Source organism: Macadamia integrifolia, chromosome 4, assembly GCF_013358625.1.
Source record: "Macadamia integrifolia cultivar HAES 741 chromosome 4, SCU_Mint_v3, whole genome shotgun sequence".
Classification (NCBI taxonomy): Eukaryota; Viridiplantae; Streptophyta; class Magnoliopsida; order Proteales; family Proteaceae; genus Macadamia; species Macadamia integrifolia.
In genome coordinates, this window is record NC_056560.1 from 20,186,725 (window position 1) to 20,204,036 (window position 17,312).

The window sequence follows — 17,312 nt, forward strand, 5'->3', positions numbered from 1 at the left end:
TATATATATATATATTTTTCTGATTTAAAAATTCATTTTCCATTAACATAAATTGTTACTTTTTATGATAAATATTGCTTTGATGGATGTCAACTATCTATATGTTAGTCACCAATGGCTGTTCTACAACTCCATCGGAGTGAAATTGTTTTCCAACCGGTAATTATTTTTTTAATTTTCGAAAGATATGAAAAATAGATTAATAATTGAAAAATAATTTTAAAAATAGGGAAAAATATTCTACTTTGATTTTAAAAATAAGAGATTAATATTTAAGTGTCAGACTATGACATGGCATGCATTTGTGGTGCAGTCAGACGAAAATGCATGTCGACTCCATCATACTGGGCGTGGAATCCAGCTAGGCCGTCGTAGTTTTTCCAGTAGATAGTAGATAGTAGATAGTAGATAGTCATTATGATTACGCTTGTGCAACTAATATGTTCAGTGGATGACTTAAGTTGGGACTTGTGAATTTGAAAGTTGCATAGTATATTACTCTAGTACTCTAAATATTAGTTAGTCAATGTTGATGTACGTTTTGATCATGGCTTAGATGCATTATTTATTTGTTTTACTATCATATTATATCTTGTTTTAGCAATGAAACAGGTAAATTCTCCAGAACAGTTCGACGGTTGCTGCCAAACAAAGGTGCAACTCTAAAACAATGTCATGTTCTAATATTTTTTCATTTTTATGTTTTAAGCATGTTTATTAACCTTAAAATAAGCTACCCACCAAGTTTCAGGTTAAAATATGGTCGTTTGACCACCAAAACAGTCAACCGAAAAAAAAATACACCATATCAGCCGAGATCTCACCGAGTTGATTTTTTTAACCAACTGAAACACTGAAACGAAATGAAATTTCGAACCTTGGCTATAATCCCATTCTAATATAAAATAGGATATCGTATTCTACAAAACCATTTTTCAAGGTGTGGTGGATTTAGCTAGGTCTTAATAACTTCTTTACATTTTCCACCCAAGTCAATCATAATTCACACATTCTAGGGCCTAATAGAATATTCTAAGAATCTCTTTTGTTCTTTTCTTTTGCACCAAAGCTGTGCTGCTAGCATTCATCTGGGAATTTACAGCCATAGCAATATAGTTACAGGTGTCAATGGGAATAGTCTGCATCCAACTTGGGGACTTGCTCGATAATTGAGCAGGTAGAAGTCCATTATGTACCTGATAAATTTGGGAAAGGAGCCTATATGGGAGCATGGTTCCTGTGCCCAAACACAGGCCCTTGCAAAATGATTGGCCTACCCACTATAAAAGATAAAAATCCCACTCCTGTTGATGCTTCCACGGGCACTCTCGTTAGCCCTACTCCTGGACAGAAAACTCTCCCCCGACAAATTTATTACACAAAAAGTTAAGAAAATTTAATGGAAAAATACGTGTATTTGTTGATTCCAGCAAAACTGTCATGGCACCAATGCGAGCATAAGCGGTCACAAGGTGCCTTGATGCCTTTGCACTTTGGTAGGCACCTAGGCGACTAAAGTGTGCTGCCTAAAGTGGGGGGAGGTTTTTTTTTTTTTTTTTTTTTTTTTTTTTTTTTTTGGGGGGGGGGGGGTTATGTATGAAATACTATGCTTTAGGGGAAGGAAATGTCTGGAAAAGTAAAAAGTTGTATCCTCCAAGTAAGTATATCATGTACAAAGTAAGGGAAACGGTTCTCTGAACCACCATGGGCAGGGTACACTAGCACTTCTGTGTCTATCTCTCTCCTCCTCACATGAAATGATCTCACAGCCTCCTATATATGATACCATTTTGACGCACCTCATTCATGCCTTCCTATATGCCACTTGCTCAAAGTACCTTCTCCCATAAAATAATAAAATGAGATATTTTAAAGCCAAACTCAAAGGCAAGAAGGAGACATCACCGTCTTCTTCCCATCCCTTCCTCGACTATAGATGACCAAGTGAGTAGCAAGATTGATCCAACAGCAAGCAAAGAGAGGTAGGTACCTTCTTCCTCCTCTCCTCCTCTGCCTCCTCCTTTTTACACTGCTGCTGCTATTGCGCTGGCTGAGATGGAGGCAGCAGCTTCCTTCTTCTTCCCTATTTTCCCATATTCCACCCTTTTCTCCTCATTTCTACCCTCCTCCCCTTCCATTTCCCGTATTTTGGACCTATGCACCCTAAATAAAGGCAATCGGTCACCTAGGCCTACTGAAAATGCTTTGTCGACTAGGAGATGCCTTGAGTCTTGACAACATAGAAATTAGGATTCTGGTACTTTTTTATGTTCATTTTCTATTGAAAATTGAGTATGGGTAAGTTTCTACCTTAAAAAAGAATCCCAGTTGACTACATGATTTGTGGCCCAGATCCAGAACCATCTATACCACCCAGACCCAATTGTGGCAAGATTCAAAGCCCATAGCATATGACAGGGCCAGATTGGACCGAGCAAGATGGCTTGATAATAATCAATAAAAATTACTCAAATAAAAAGAGAACTACCAATTTTTTAGGTAAATTCTTACGTAGCAATTATTCTCAGACTCTAGGGTATGCAACAACATTTTCCTATTCAATCTTGGCAATCACTGAAGTCATGATCACAGAGACACAAACAAAGCACAAAACATGAAAGCAAAGATACCTATTAGTGTACGTTGGCACCGGTAATTGTACTAAAATTGTGTTTGCAGTGATGTTTGATGAGAAATCAGCACGTATTTTGAGTATCACTTCAGCCTAAGAAAGAGAAGATAAAGCGTTAGACTATATCAAAATCAGAAGGTACTGTCATGCAATTTTCAAACTAAAAAGGAAAATCAAGAAATTGTGTTCACCCTAAATGGCCCTGCTTCTTCAATCAAAGCATTAATACGAAAAGGAGGCTTGAACTCCTGGGTCATACGGTAGTTCATCACAGGAAATTCGCCATCTGGGGGTACCTAAGTAAGAAAAAAAAGTGGAATGACATACTGGTGTGATCAATTGGGAAAATGAAAGCATCTCTTCAGTTAAAATTTAACCTTTATGATAACAGTATCATAATTGACTCACCAAAGTCAAAGTCCGGTCAATGTCAAAACTATCAAGATGCACAGACTCATGGAAGTTACAATCATCCAGTATCACCATCCCTCCTCCAGAAGAACTACTATAGTCTGTTGCAGAAGGCACACCAATGACATATTGTAAAGCAGTACATTATGACAATAATAACAATTCGAAAAAAAGAAACAGATATACAACCATTAGGCATGCCTTACTGCGGCAAGCCACAATGCCATGCAGTGATGCATTAGCACCAAGGAGGGTGACGCACACCATCCTTCCTCATGGTAGTTTCTTAAGCAATTGCCCCTTTTCTATAAGTAGATATCAACTCACTCGAAAAGTCGTACCATCATATTTCGAATCATCATAACTTTCTGTTCCCCAAATCACCCATAACTCTTTTCCATAATGCCAGCATGATGCCATGGTCCAACGGCATGCCCCGTACCAAAAACAAAGGTCATCATCGAGCACAATGCACGCCCCCCACATGTGCCTCCTCAACTGTCATGCCCTTGCCAACATTTTGGTCGTAACATTCTTCCCCACTCAATTTGTTAACGCCCTCTATAGGTACAATGGACAGTCACTTACCTCGAATTCCACCACCCCGACATGTGGGGAGGAGGGAAAGGTATCATATCACGATAGTGTGGACACACATTAGTGTCGGACCCCCATGATCCTCAAAAGATGCCATGAGGGGGATACTCAATATGAATAAAAATGGAGTCACCACCTAGAAAAGGGTCTAGGATCCATAAATGTCTTCCCTAGCTGGGGGAAGAAACTAATGAGGCAATGGATAAGACTGGTTTGCACAAAGATTTTGGGAAAATGTCAAATGACAGACTAGGAAGGTGTTAGTCTCCTTCTATTTTGACCACAACAACATCCAAAACCTTATCCCAACTTAATGGGGTCAGCTACATGGGAATTCCAAGCAAGGACGAGCACAAGGATCCATACGAAAATATTGACGGGTTATGGCTAATTATAATAAGTGCTAACTGTCAACCTGACGCACCACTACAATCAATCATAGGCTTATAACGACCGACTATAATAAGGTACCGGCTGTTTACCTAACGTACCATATAGATCGGTCAAGCCAAAGCATCCTACATGCATTACGTCCACCACCAAGATAATCCATCACCCAACCTACTTTCATAAAAGGAGGAATGAGATAACGGATTCTTGATAGCCCCCCTAAGCATGAAAGTAACAACTCGAACACTATTTAATCGCAAACAACTCCGCATTAAAAGCTAGATACGCGACACACAAGTCTGCATTAAAGACTAAAAATGCAACCCACAACTCGAGCCGGAGATATCTGTGAATAGCGGTTCAATGCACCAGCATAAAGCCTACCACCACAAGCAAATCAATTGCAATTCACATGCATTACATCCACCACCAAATTCACTATAGTATAATAAGTTTTTGGCAGAAGAAAGCCCAGTAGCCCCGCCGAGCATAACCACGCTGTAGTGGTCCTAATGCCCCCGAAGGCCAACACAATAGGACCGAAATCCTATAATGTTATCCCATGCTAATGTATCTAGAGCGTAGGGTTGCTTTGAGCACTCTAATTTCTTCAAAGTAATAGTGCCAGAGGCATGACCTAGCCAATTAAGGCCAGGAGCGCACATTGGATGTTATATACTTAAAGAAATTTGTGAACTTAGAGTAGAAAATGATTGTTTTGCCCCTATGAACCTTTAATAAAAAATATTTTCAAAAGTGGACTGAGAAGTTGTGGATTAGTGTTGTTTGTTCCCTCGAGCCCGACACTAAACTTTGGTGCGAGATCGATGCGAATCGGTCCCCCAATTCTCCCTTTTATTGTATGGTTAGAGTCCCTGCTTTACCCGCATTTACGATAGGGTACTCAGTCAAAACCACACCCGTGTCTCGCATCATTGAAACCTATTGGAAAGTTCTTGGAGCGAGGTTTCCAATGACATATTACTCGTCGAATTCCAACTAACAATTTAAAAAGATATGACCTTGAAATCTAACCTAAAACTAGGGTTTTCTCAAGCAATCTGGGAGTGCCACATGGCCCCTAGCATCTCTTGTCCAAAAACACCTCTTTTGGACAACCTCCTCTCTTTTAGTCCCACATATGGAAACAAAAGAAGGTTGTCCCTATTCCAAAGCTTATAAATAAAAACCCTTCCCACTTCCCAAAAGGAGGAAAAATTGGAGGAAGAATGGCCAAGTCTAAGCATTTTTTAGTCTACTAATCCTTCCCTGAGTCAAGAGATTAAGGATTGTCTCCCCTTAATTTTGATTAAAGCCGAATTATTAGGTAATTTTTTCTTCCTAAGTTTGATGGTAGATTAATTAATTAATGGCATGTTAGATTAGTTAATACCATATTAAATTATTTTATCAAAATTAGTCTACTTAAATGATATAGGTCAATTTGATGTTAACTTAATTTAATTACATGTTAATTTAGACTTAATTACATGTTAAATTAGATTTGTCCAATTGATTTTCTTTTTAATTGATCAATGTATTAAATAGGGTTAATTAATAAAGTTTAGGCTGGGGAGACCCTAAACCATCTCTTTCTCTCAACCTCTCTCCAAACCACACTACCAGCCACCAACTTTTCTCTTCTTTTTCCATTTTTGGAGTCACTAGGTTTAGATAGATTAGTCAATGACATGCTCGTCATATTTAGTTAGTGTAAATTAACATATATGATAATTTAGGTATTGCATGCTTAAATCAATTTAATTTCCTCATTTTCATGTATGCATATAGATTTGTTAATGTACATAGATTATCTTGTTCTCACCAATATCATGACATAATCTATCCATCTATATTAGTATTTGATTAGGTGCTCAACCTAGGGTAATTAATTAAGCTAGTTTCGTTAGTTAAAACCATTCATCCATTAGTTCATTTAGGTTAATCTATAATACATTCAATACACCACTTAGGTTTAGCTTAAATAAACATAACTAGCATAATTAAGCTTCATAAACCGTTTAATTAAACTGTACGTTTAGTTTAATCCATTTAAACTAGATCATTTAGGCTTTGATAAATCATCCACTTGAAGTAGTTCAATCTACTTCTTCTTTAGTTAATTTAGTCTAGCTATTAAGTAGTTTAATCTAGAATCTCATCATTTGTTATATCATTTTAGTTCAAGCTTTAATTAATGCCTTGTACCATAACCTAGGTTAGCATAACTAAGCTATTTGACTCAGGATTTTACATGTGATTACTTAGATACCTAGTTTAAGCTTGCAGTGACCTAGATTTCAGGGCTAGTTAGTAGGGTACAAACAATGAATGGTCAAAACAACGGAGACCAGAGATGGGGCCGGGCAAACTAGGAGCCTAACACCTTCCCAATCTGTCATTTGACATTTGCCCAGAATCTTTGTGCAAACCAATCTTATACATTGAGTCATTAGTTTCTTCCCCCTATTAGGAAAGACATTTACGTGTCCTAGACCCTTTTCTTGGTGGAGGCTCCCTTTTTGTTCATATTGTGTATTCCCCCTCAAGGCATCTTTTGAGGATTATGGGGGTCCAACACTAGCGTGTGTCCATGCTATCGTGATCCGATACCTTTCCCTCCTCCCCAAATGTCGAGGTGGTGGAATTCAAGATAATTGAAGGTCCATTGTACCTATACATATACTTCGTCTTTGTTCTTTCTACTTATCTTTAGACCTTTTGATTCCAAGCTAGATCTCCATAACTCCAACTTATCATTAATCCTATCTAAAGGTAAACATCAGCTCCCTTGAGAAGCCATACTGTGAATCATCATGATTCTTTGGTTACCCAAATCGCCCACACTCTACTTCCATAATGCTAGTATGACGCCACAGTGCACCATGCACACCCACTCATGCCTCCTCAAGTGTCATAGTCGAGCCAACATTTTGGCTGTGAAAACATAGCAGCTATTTGGACCATATTGGAAAAGGTTTTAAACATAGGTAATGATGAAATTCACCAAAGTGACATCTATCTATAACTATGCCATTTGGCCACTTATTTCAATCAAACAATGAAAACTAACAATGCAAGTACAACTGATTTCCTTTAATGAATAATGTACGTACTCACATATATTCACAAATATGCCAACCAACATGCATACAAAATATATGCATTTGCGCTCCATTATGCTCATAACTTTTGGAGATTTAGTAATTTGCTCCAGAAGCTCATATTCGCTCCACAAAGTCGTTCGCTACTGTCTCACCTAAAAGCTCGAACTGTCAGGAAAGGGCAACGTAAATGTATACATTAACACCCCCCAACAAGTGACACAACCTGTACGCACCCATGACGAGGGGGAAGAAGTGTTGGGAAACCCTGTTACATTTCCTAAGAGTCAAACACTCGACCTCTCTGCTCTGGTACCATGTTCACTACCGTTTTACCTAAAAGCTCAAACTGTTAGGGGGGCTTCGTAAATGTATACATCAACAAGAATGGCCAGGTGATCAAAGGAAAAAAGAAAAATCAATTTATCCAGCTGAACAACCTAAAAATTTCAAATGCAAAGATAAGTTATGCAAATTAAAACATTCAATGAAGCTCATCATATCTCTTAAAAGTCAAAAATAACATATCAATGGCAATCATTAATATTAAATGCTGTGTGGCAGGTACCATATATAGACCTCCCATCTCTCCCTATGCTCAGGTCCTCGTTAAGAGCTAAACGGATTTCTGGGTTGCCTGTAAGATAACTCTTCATTTGGATGGTGCCATCAATTTCAGAAGTAAGTATGTAACCCTGCTCAAGAAATGTTTCGTTACATCAAATACAGTTCAAAGGAAAGGAATGAGGACAGGATAAAAAAAAAAGAAGTCATGTGTACAGAAACACGAACCTGAATGCCTATTAAAATTACTTTTGAAAAAGTCCTAAAAAAATAAGTTAAAAAAAAAAAAAAGAACCTATGTAGAGAAATGTAGATGCATTAAGAACTACTGCTACAAAGCTCTAATGCTTGAAAAATTAGTAAAAATATTTATGTAAAACATCATAAGAAATTTAGAATATTTTCAAATATCAATTTTGGACAGACATCATAAAGAATGCATACCCAACACACAAGGTTGCCGCCATTGCGGGGTCTGAGGAGGGTCATAATGCACACAGCCTTTACCCCCATTTCACGGAGAGGCTGTTTCCCACTCGAACCTACGACCACTAGGTCACAAAGGAGCAACCTTACCATTGCGCCGAGGCCCGCCCTCTCACTACCATGTAACATAAAGAGGTAAATAAAAAAGAGCGTGCCCTGTGCACAAGGCTCCCACATATGCGGTCTAGGGGGCAAAAACTATGCAGCCTTACCCCAAGAATGTCAAGAGGCTATTTCAACATAAATCAAGAAAACTTAATATAATTTTACTCATTAATTGAAGAGTGGAGTCACTAATCTACAAGTATACTCTGAAAGTACAATCCTAGAGTTGGAAAATTATGCAATGAATTAGGAGACCAGCAGCAAATACTTTGAAGATTAAAGAGGGAAACAAGAGAACAAGGATTATGAAATGTAGCAAAGGAACCAACAAAAGAACCAGGGGAGAAAAAGAGTGAAGCATTATAATGTAGAAAATTAACAACAGAATTACAGAAAACCTATAGTAAAATATTAGGATTTCATAAAACGAGTACTATTCAAAATGAAACAAATAAGATGACACATAATAGATAGATATTAGGTTCTTGTTCTGTATTTGGATATTAGAGCCTTTAGAAGGTTCTTTTCCCCCCTGTTTCTCAACAGAAGAACTGAATCCATGAAGCACCAGCATCCAAAAGAATAATTTTCTACACATGATTCTCCATCTTCAGTTCAGCAGACGAAATATTTTGTATGCCAAGAATTGAGAAAAGTCTGTATCCTGAGCGTGGATCGCCAATGCAGAAAGAAATTGTATGCCATATTTGCTAAAAAATAGAAGTATCAGATAATTATTAAAAGGCACGTATAGTAATTTATCAAAATGAAAAGGCAGTATTGGAATTGAAAAAAAAAAAATGGCAAAATATGTTCTTTCTTTGACAATCAACAACAGAAAAGGACATAAGAAATTGAATAAAGTGCATATTACTCACACTAGAGCTGAATGTGACACTTATTTTCTCTATTATGTCAACAAATATTTCCTCCCTCTTCCTACCCCCAGGCTCATTTGCTACAACAGATTTTGTGACAGCTGTCCCCGGCATTCTTTTGGTGCCTTGCTGCAGAAATGAAATTTATCAAGAGTCAATTACATATTCATCCCAGGACAATAATAAAAATTAGTAGTCGTCAAAGCAAATCTATTTAGGAATGTGATTAACCAGATGACCCAAATACCATGAACATGGAAGCAGGGCCAAGAGGAGGCAACCGTGCAGCATCAACAACAATTGGTTCATTGAATATATAGGATTTCAGTACTTCAGTAGACGTCGTTTGTACATAACCAAAGTCCTGCCACAAACAAAATATGGTAAGCTGACATATATAGAACACCTGAAACCCACAGAAAAACTAACTTCTGCAGAATCAGTTTATTGTCCGGTGATCAGAAGAGCAAAAAAGATGATCAAGCTTTCAACATTAAAAACACATGCTAACCTATATAAATATAAACATAAATATGTTCCATTCTTTATAAAGAAATAGAAATATGATATTCAAAATATTTATAATCCTTAAGAAAAAATTTCAATGGATGCTTCCATCATTTACATAAATGGAAATACACTAATACTCAGCATTTTGGTATAATTTTCACCATAAATACAAAAATGATGTCATAATCCAGAGAAAAAAAGAGAGAACAAAATGGTGGCAAAGCTTAATCCAAAATAACAAAAAGATTTAGTTAATATTAAAAGGCCTCCCTGTTATACAAAGAGCTCTCCTTCTAGATTACATCACCATCAATCCCTTCTAAAGTATCAATCTACATCATTAATTTCTATTATGACTCATAAGATATTATTTGAAACTGAAATTTGACTACATATCGGGGTCTAACTTCAGACATTCTTCTAATATGCATCAGTGGATATAAACTAGATATTTATGAGACAAAAATACCAAAGAGTTAATTCCTCAACATTTGAAAAGCATAAACAAAGTAATGTAACCCTAAATTGATAAAAATACCCAAGTACTGTATGATGGAGACTGAAAATGAGATGTGTCCCAGATTGTGTTGGTCCAAAGAGGAGGGACACATTGACAGGTCCAAACCACCTTATAATTAAACCAATGGCCTGACATATTAACAGGGGAGTAAAGGTCAAAATAAGATCTTATCAATTTTGTATTGGTCTATGAAGGAGATTGTGACAAACTCAATGACGCATTCTAAGGTCCCTAAAAACATCCCAGTAATTCATTCCGTAGGTTGCATTATCTTCCATAGGTTGATGATTCCACCTATAAGGTTGTTGTGATGGACTTTGAGAGATTCTTAAGCCAGAGGATTACATGGCCATCACATGTCATAGAGTAATGCATTGGTTTCGTAGGTCTAGGGGCAGCCTAGTGATTTTGACCCTCCCCATAATAGTATGTGGAATTGACGTAGACCTAAGGTATTCGCTACTGTTTCACCTAAAAGCTCAAACTGTAAAGGAAGGCAACATCAATGTATAGATCAACATTCCCCCACATGTGCAGGCCAAGATCCCATGGTCCTTGCACGTGGAGCTCACATGGCATTTCCTTCGTGGGGCCCTGAGGGAGAAGAAATATTGGGAAAACTCTTCCAATGCACTTCTAGGAGTCGAACACAACCTCCCTGCTCTGATACCATATTCACTACTGTTTCACCTAAAAGCTCGAACTGTTAGGGAAAAGCAACGTCATTGTATACATCAACATAAGGTTGTAAACTTGTGATCAAACAATGGGCAATTGTACTTATTGAATGTCTTGGATGACACTTCTTGACAATGTATTCTGGATTTTTGAATGAATGATAAATACTTAAATGGTTTCACACTTTGATAAATGTGGAATGCTCGCAAATTTTACGGTTTTCATTCCTAATGCCTATTTCAAAATTTTTATCGAGTGTTGTGCTCTAGGCCTAAAATATGTGGACAATAGGTTATAGAAGGGAATGGATACAATAGGCTACACTATACACTAGAAACACCAAAGAAAAACCACCACTTTGGGTTTTTTCCCCCAATCTAATGATTCAAATGTGTAATCACGTTTAAATAGGCACTCCCTGAAGTGTCAAAGAAAAGTTCCACTGTTTGGGCCTCGAAATGGACCAAATTTCTCCCACATTTTGCTGGGAAGTTTTGGTTTCGGAAAAGGGTGAAATGGAGGTGAAATCCAAAATTTAGACCTTGAAACTAACTAAAGAAGATGACAGGAACAAGAGGGCAAGAACATAGAACTACGAGGAAGAAGGTAAGAAACTAGGAGTAAAGATCAACTAAAAATAGTTAAAAGAATCGGCTGAACAACAACTTTATTTTCATCATACCAACCCGCTCATCTCTTGGGTTATATTAATAAATGTGCTCTCCCAGATTACATCATCCATCAATCCCTACCATCATTCGCAGTTACATCACTAACACATCACTTGTAACCTAAGATGTTTGATTTCACATGGAACTCTAACTTCCACACAATCATTATAACATGGTTACATCAATATAAATTATGCATTTTTAATACACACATACCAAAAAATTCACTTTTTCCAAAAACTCAATTCCATGCTCTATGAAATTACAAATTCCTAGAAATAACAACTAGTAAAAATCCTAAATGGAAATTTAAACAGTGAAGCACATATCAAGAGATTTCAAGCATTACAACATGGGCTTTCTTTAGATGCATGTCACCTTATGAGCTACTTCATGTTTCAACTTTCAACACAAAGCAGTAAAGCACTTCCATGAGTGCATGAAAGATAACTGAATTGGATAAGAACAGACCACTGTTTCAGTATAGTGGCAGAAATGTGCTGAGGCCGTATTAAAGAAACTAAATACTACCACATAGCTAACTAGCCAAGAAGGTTCGATAACCAAAAAAATAAGCATATTTATTTTGTTTAATAGCATAAAAACCAGACTACCAGAGACAGATGCAGAAACTTATACTTGCCATGACTCTAAAATATTCCTCCTAAAAATAGACAAGAAGAGGCAATACGTACAATGACTTCATCAAGCAACTCATAGACAAGAACAAAGTTCTTTCTTAATGAATCTTCATTGAGAACCCCAAGGTAATCTTTAATGACACGTGCAATCCGTTGTAACAGCTCCAAAACAAGAGAAGGCGACATATTAACTCTTGTAGTTGCAACGAATAGCAATCCAGCGACCTTCACATGAAAGTAGTTCACCCCATCCAAGTTCTACCCATATCAGGGGGTGGGGGACACCAAAAGAATTGCCAACTTGTATTAGAGGAGGAATTAAGAGTAAAAATGATTATATTTGAAAGTCGGACAATAAAAAAAAAATTGGAAGCTAAAGACAGAGCAAGAGTTCAGACAAAAAGATTCCTTTTATGAAGTTCTGTAAGATAAATATTAAAACAAAGCTGCAATAACACAGCGATGTTGTAAAAGGTCAAAACTTGAAACCATAGAAAATTTACCATATACACTATAACAAAATGAACCAAAAAGTAGCTAGAATAATTACACTCCCAAGCACAGCTGAGCAAAGGCTCTGCTAACTTCAACCTGTTGATACTTCACTCTGTGCATCCAAGTCCCCTGGGTCTTGAACCTCCTGGTAGTCTCTTCTTAATCACAATGGGAGTAACCCTTATTCCCTCAGAGTTGATTCGTATGGGGCAATGGGCCATTCCAACAAGGCATTAGTCTACTTCAGGTTCACATCTTCATAGAAGATTTCAATATGAAAAAGTGGTGGTTGGAAGCATTTCCAGTATTCTTAAGGTTGCCACAGGGCATTCTTAAGGTTGCCACAGGGCGAAAAGAATGAAAAATGAAAGTTTTTCCATAAACCAATCCACATGTTCAGTAACCCCTTGGTAGCTCAGTATTAAGACCAAAAAACCTCACAATTAAGTGGTCATGACTTCAACTCTCCTTGGGGCCTATCCATCCAAAAAAACAACCACTCAATCTTTCAACACTTCTTTCCCAGTCTGCCTAGGCCAATTATTCAGCCAAGAATTAGTGGAAATTTGGAAACTAAATTAGTTTTTAGAAATGTTTGTACGGACTGATGGACATGTTTACCATTGTCAGTAATTAGTGAACCCTATCTTCCTTTCTTATAATTACTTGGGAAAAGAATTAACTTTTCACCAATTCAGAAAAAATACCTACAAAAACAGGTGGTGCCTCCTCCTCTTCATCTTCCTTCCAAAATTTTACTTTGCGAAAAAATATCTCTGCACTTCCCTTTGGTACATCACCACGATCTGTATTCATGCAAAGAAATTAAAACGAAGTTTATATGTTACAGGTTATCTGACTAGCTACACCATACCTATACAAAATTCTAAATGAAATGATGTCCATTAGCTAAAGCTCAAAAAAGAATCAATACAAAATTCCGAGACTTAAGAAAATAATAACAATAATAAAACTCAGATGACTGAAGAAGAAAAGTAAACTTGACTCCATTTAAAGGATGACAAATAACTGAGAGAGCTCACGTGTAGATGTTGATATTTTTTTTTTCTTGTGTTTTCTTTTTTCCTATTTTACAGTTAATGAGTTGTGGATGAGACAAAATATCAAAGCAGTCTCTCTTAACTAAAAAAAAAAAAAAATTGACTAACTTTTCTTATGGGAATTCAATTTTCCCCGAGAATTTTATCAGATTGAATCCGTAAGAAATGGTTTTAACATGAAAAGTGTGACTTTCTCCATTTCACCTTTCTTGATGAGATAAATATCAAACTCAATATCTCCTAGCTAACAAAAATAAATATTCACTAATTTTCCTTATGGGGATTAAAAGGCTCTCAGACAATTTTGTCAGATCAGGTGAGTCCTTAAACTTGGAAATCTCTATTTTTTATGTAGAGTTAGTTTTCAACAAGAAAGCATGACTTTCTCACTCTCAGAAATGTTAATATGGAAGTTTTGAAGAACAAGAGTATAAAATTATTGAGATAATTAAATATTGGCAATTAAGAAATAATGTTCAGCATTTTCACGAAACTCAACTACAAGAAACAGCCTCACGATATCACTAACTTCAATTAAAGAGAATTTCGGGAAAAATATGTTAAAAGAAACAGACACCTTTCAATACTTAGGACAGAACTGTCCAAATCAGAATGAAATTTCATTACAACTTGGGTAATCATATTCTTTGCCTAAAATAAGGCTGCAAGGAAGTGACAAACTTGAAACTATGAAAATATTTAAATATGTTTCTAACAACAACCTACAAGCCATACGGTTCATTAAACAGCAAGCATGAGCATTAGCCATCGCACTAGCTTGCAGAAGGGTATCATGACAACTAGGGAGTCTTTTGGAAGAAAAAAATCAGAGGAAATTTGGGTAATGGAGACAGGAATTAAATTCAGAAAGACTAATGGTGTATACAGTGCAGCCTTTGACACTTGAATTTCCTAGTTTGTTCAATGCTTCAAAATTGTAGAGGACAAAGCAGACATTGTAGCTGATTAAATTATGGATCAAGGATCATCAAGATCCTAGGGGAAACCTTTAACACTGAAAACTTCCCAATTTGATAATTTTTTTGAGATTCTGGAAAGACCTGGAATTGCTGTAAGTACAAATATAGATGATCATGGGAGTGGGAGAGGTCTGGGCTCTTTATATGGGAGCCTCAGCTTGTTGCCTTTTTGGGCCAGAAGGAATTAAGATTCTCATATAGCTCAGTGTGAGTGAACGGCAACCCCTGCAAAGTGCAGTTCTTCCTGCAGGCAACAGCATTGTGAAGAAATTTACTATTGACAAATTAATATCTAAAGGCTCCAATGTTTTGATGGAAAAGTACTTTCCAGAAAATCAATTTCTAGTTGTTAAAATTATCAATATTTCTTTGCATTCCAGCATATGATAGACACTGGGAATCTCCCCCCACTCCCCAAGTGGCAATTGTATCATTGACCATGATAATACAATTTCTTTTTCTTTGTTCTTATATTTTTATTTCCTAGTTTCGGTGTTGCATATCTGTACTTCATTAAATATATTTTCTTAATATATTCCTACACAATTTCCTTTTGTCGTTAAGAAAAGTCCTCTAAAATGTTGTCCATAATGGAGCCTAAAGGGTCATTGTCAACCAAGTATACTCATTTTTGGTCTTAATGTGGATTAACTTAGACATCTCCTACCCCACCGCCCTTCTCTTTTGCAGTTTGAATTTATTCCCTCAGAGAGTCTAAGGGCGGTCAACCCAGAGACTTTGTTGAGATTGATTGAAGTATTGTAAAGATCAATACTTTAGCATTAGGCGCAGGTAGTTATAGTAATTAGCTCCAGACCAGTGACCTGGAGTATAATGAGGTTATAAAAGTTCACCTGCAGGTTTCTTCCAACATATAATAATCTGTCAATGACAACCACAATTTTGGTAGAGACGTTTACATGCCAATGTAATTCTCCACTACATCTCAGCTTTTTGTGATATTCAATATCCAATCTTCAGTAATCACAGTGAATTAAGAGCATAATTAGAGTCTGTGACTGAAAGGTTGAATTTTTCAAATTTCAATTGTGAAAAGCAAAAGAAAAAGAAGAAAGATAGATCACAAGTTCACAAAGTTCGAATTTTTGAGTGCCAGAAGAGAGGAGTTTAAACCCAGGAAATCCCCTTCAAAGGGATAACCAACTCAAATGGGATTTACAGCAAATCATTCAGAGAGGAAACAGAGAAAGAACTTACAGTCACGGAAAACTATGTTGTCACCCCTTAGCGACAAAACAAAGAACTGCGAGATCATGCCGACTTCTCTGTGCACTGAGAAAAGGAGAAACTCAAATCCAGATCCCTCGTCTGATCCCTCGCTTATGTCGTCTTGGTGCTCTGATTAAGACAAGGGTGATCAGTTCGTTCTGGTATAAACACCCGAACCCGAAATCCGGATGCGAGTACCGCAGGTAAAATGACCTAATAAAGTAAGGGTAAAAACAGAGCCCCAGTCCTCGAGAGTCGGTAACCTGGAACCCTAAGTGGGTGTTTGGTTCAGTAAATCTTTGGGATAACATTATTTAGAATGATAATTCTTAATTTTTGAGTTGTTTGATTTCACTATGATGACCCTCATAAGTGAGCACCCTACTTCCCACGAATGACCATATTATAAAGGATGTATTTCAAATATGAGTTTACCTCAACACTTAAACTCAGATTTGAGCAACTTTTTTACCACCTAGTATAAAAGGAGAAAGCGGAGAGACGTTCTCTATGGAAGCCAATATCTCAACCCGCGAGAAACATGTACTAGTCTCAAGGTAGGGGTGTCAATTCCTAAACCGAACCAGTAAAATCGGTCGGACCAAACCGATAACAACATGGACCGAACCGAACCGAAGCCTTATTGGTTCGGTTTGGAGTATTGCAACCCCAAAACCAAACCGAACCGCACCGGAACCGAATGAACCCGAAACCAAACCCGAAACCGGCTCAAAACCCGGACTGAAACTGAAACCAAACCAGTAAGAAACCGAAACACTCCAAAATTCATTAAAAAAATCAAAATTTGCATAGTTTTGTATACATTTGTATGGAAAGTCGAATCCAAACTGGACCAAAAACCAAACCAACCCGGTTACAAATCGATTTAAGAAACCGAAGACAAACCGAAACCAAACCGCACCGAAATCGAAACCAAACCAAAACCAGAATTTCCTTATTGGTTCGGTTTCGGTTTCAGCTTTCCCACACCAAAACCGACTCAACCAGGACCGAAAACAAGCCGGACCGACCGATTGACACCCTACCTCAAGGCAACCAAACGATTTTTCAGAAAGAAACATAATTCAGAAGAATGTCTATCAAAAGATTGAGATTCGTATCCGATATATACACCATTTGATTTATCGAACCAAACACCCCCTAACCTCGTTCATTGAGAGTCAGTAAGCTCGCTGCTACAATGAGAGTCGGTTACATTTAGAGCCAGGGTAGTGGTGGTGTAAATGTGTAATCCCACCTATTTCTTTCCTCCTCTCTCTAACTCTCCTCTCTCACGTCTCTCTCTTCCCCCACTGCCACGGATCTCTATTTTCTTCCCCCTCTTTTTCCCTCTCTTCT

General features: G+C 37.2%; 1 protein-coding gene across 4 annotated transcripts in view; it reads right to left on the reverse strand.

Moving 5' to 3' along the window:
- The window catches only part of LOC122077097 (AP-4 complex subunit mu), a 21,731-nt gene that overhangs the window by 4,108 nt on the left and 311 nt on the right, over positions 1 to 17,312 (reverse strand). The window contains exons 1-9 of one of the 4 annotated variants that reach the window (XM_042642891.1): positions 15,942 to 16,096; positions 13,394 to 13,488; positions 12,242 to 12,445; positions 9,415 to 9,531; positions 9,168 to 9,296; positions 7,703 to 7,829; positions 3,041 to 3,144; positions 2,824 to 2,928; positions 2,631 to 2,725 (exon numbers count right to left, since the gene is read on the reverse strand). In XM_042642891.1, coding sequence (XP_042498825.1) covers positions 2,631 to 2,725; positions 2,824 to 2,928; positions 3,041 to 3,144; positions 7,703 to 7,829; positions 9,168 to 9,296; positions 9,415 to 9,531; positions 12,242 to 12,445; positions 13,394 to 13,488; positions 15,942 to 15,999 — 1,034 coding nt within the window. In that variant the 5' untranslated portion in view covers positions 16,000 to 16,096. Of the gene's footprint in view, positions 1 to 2,630; positions 2,726 to 2,823; positions 2,929 to 3,040; positions 3,145 to 7,702; positions 7,830 to 9,167; positions 9,297 to 9,414; positions 9,532 to 12,241; positions 12,446 to 13,389; positions 13,489 to 15,941; positions 16,097 to 17,312 lie in introns of those variants that run through there. The other 3 variants (XM_042642892.1, XM_042642893.1, XM_042642894.1) reach the window with 3 other exon arrangements.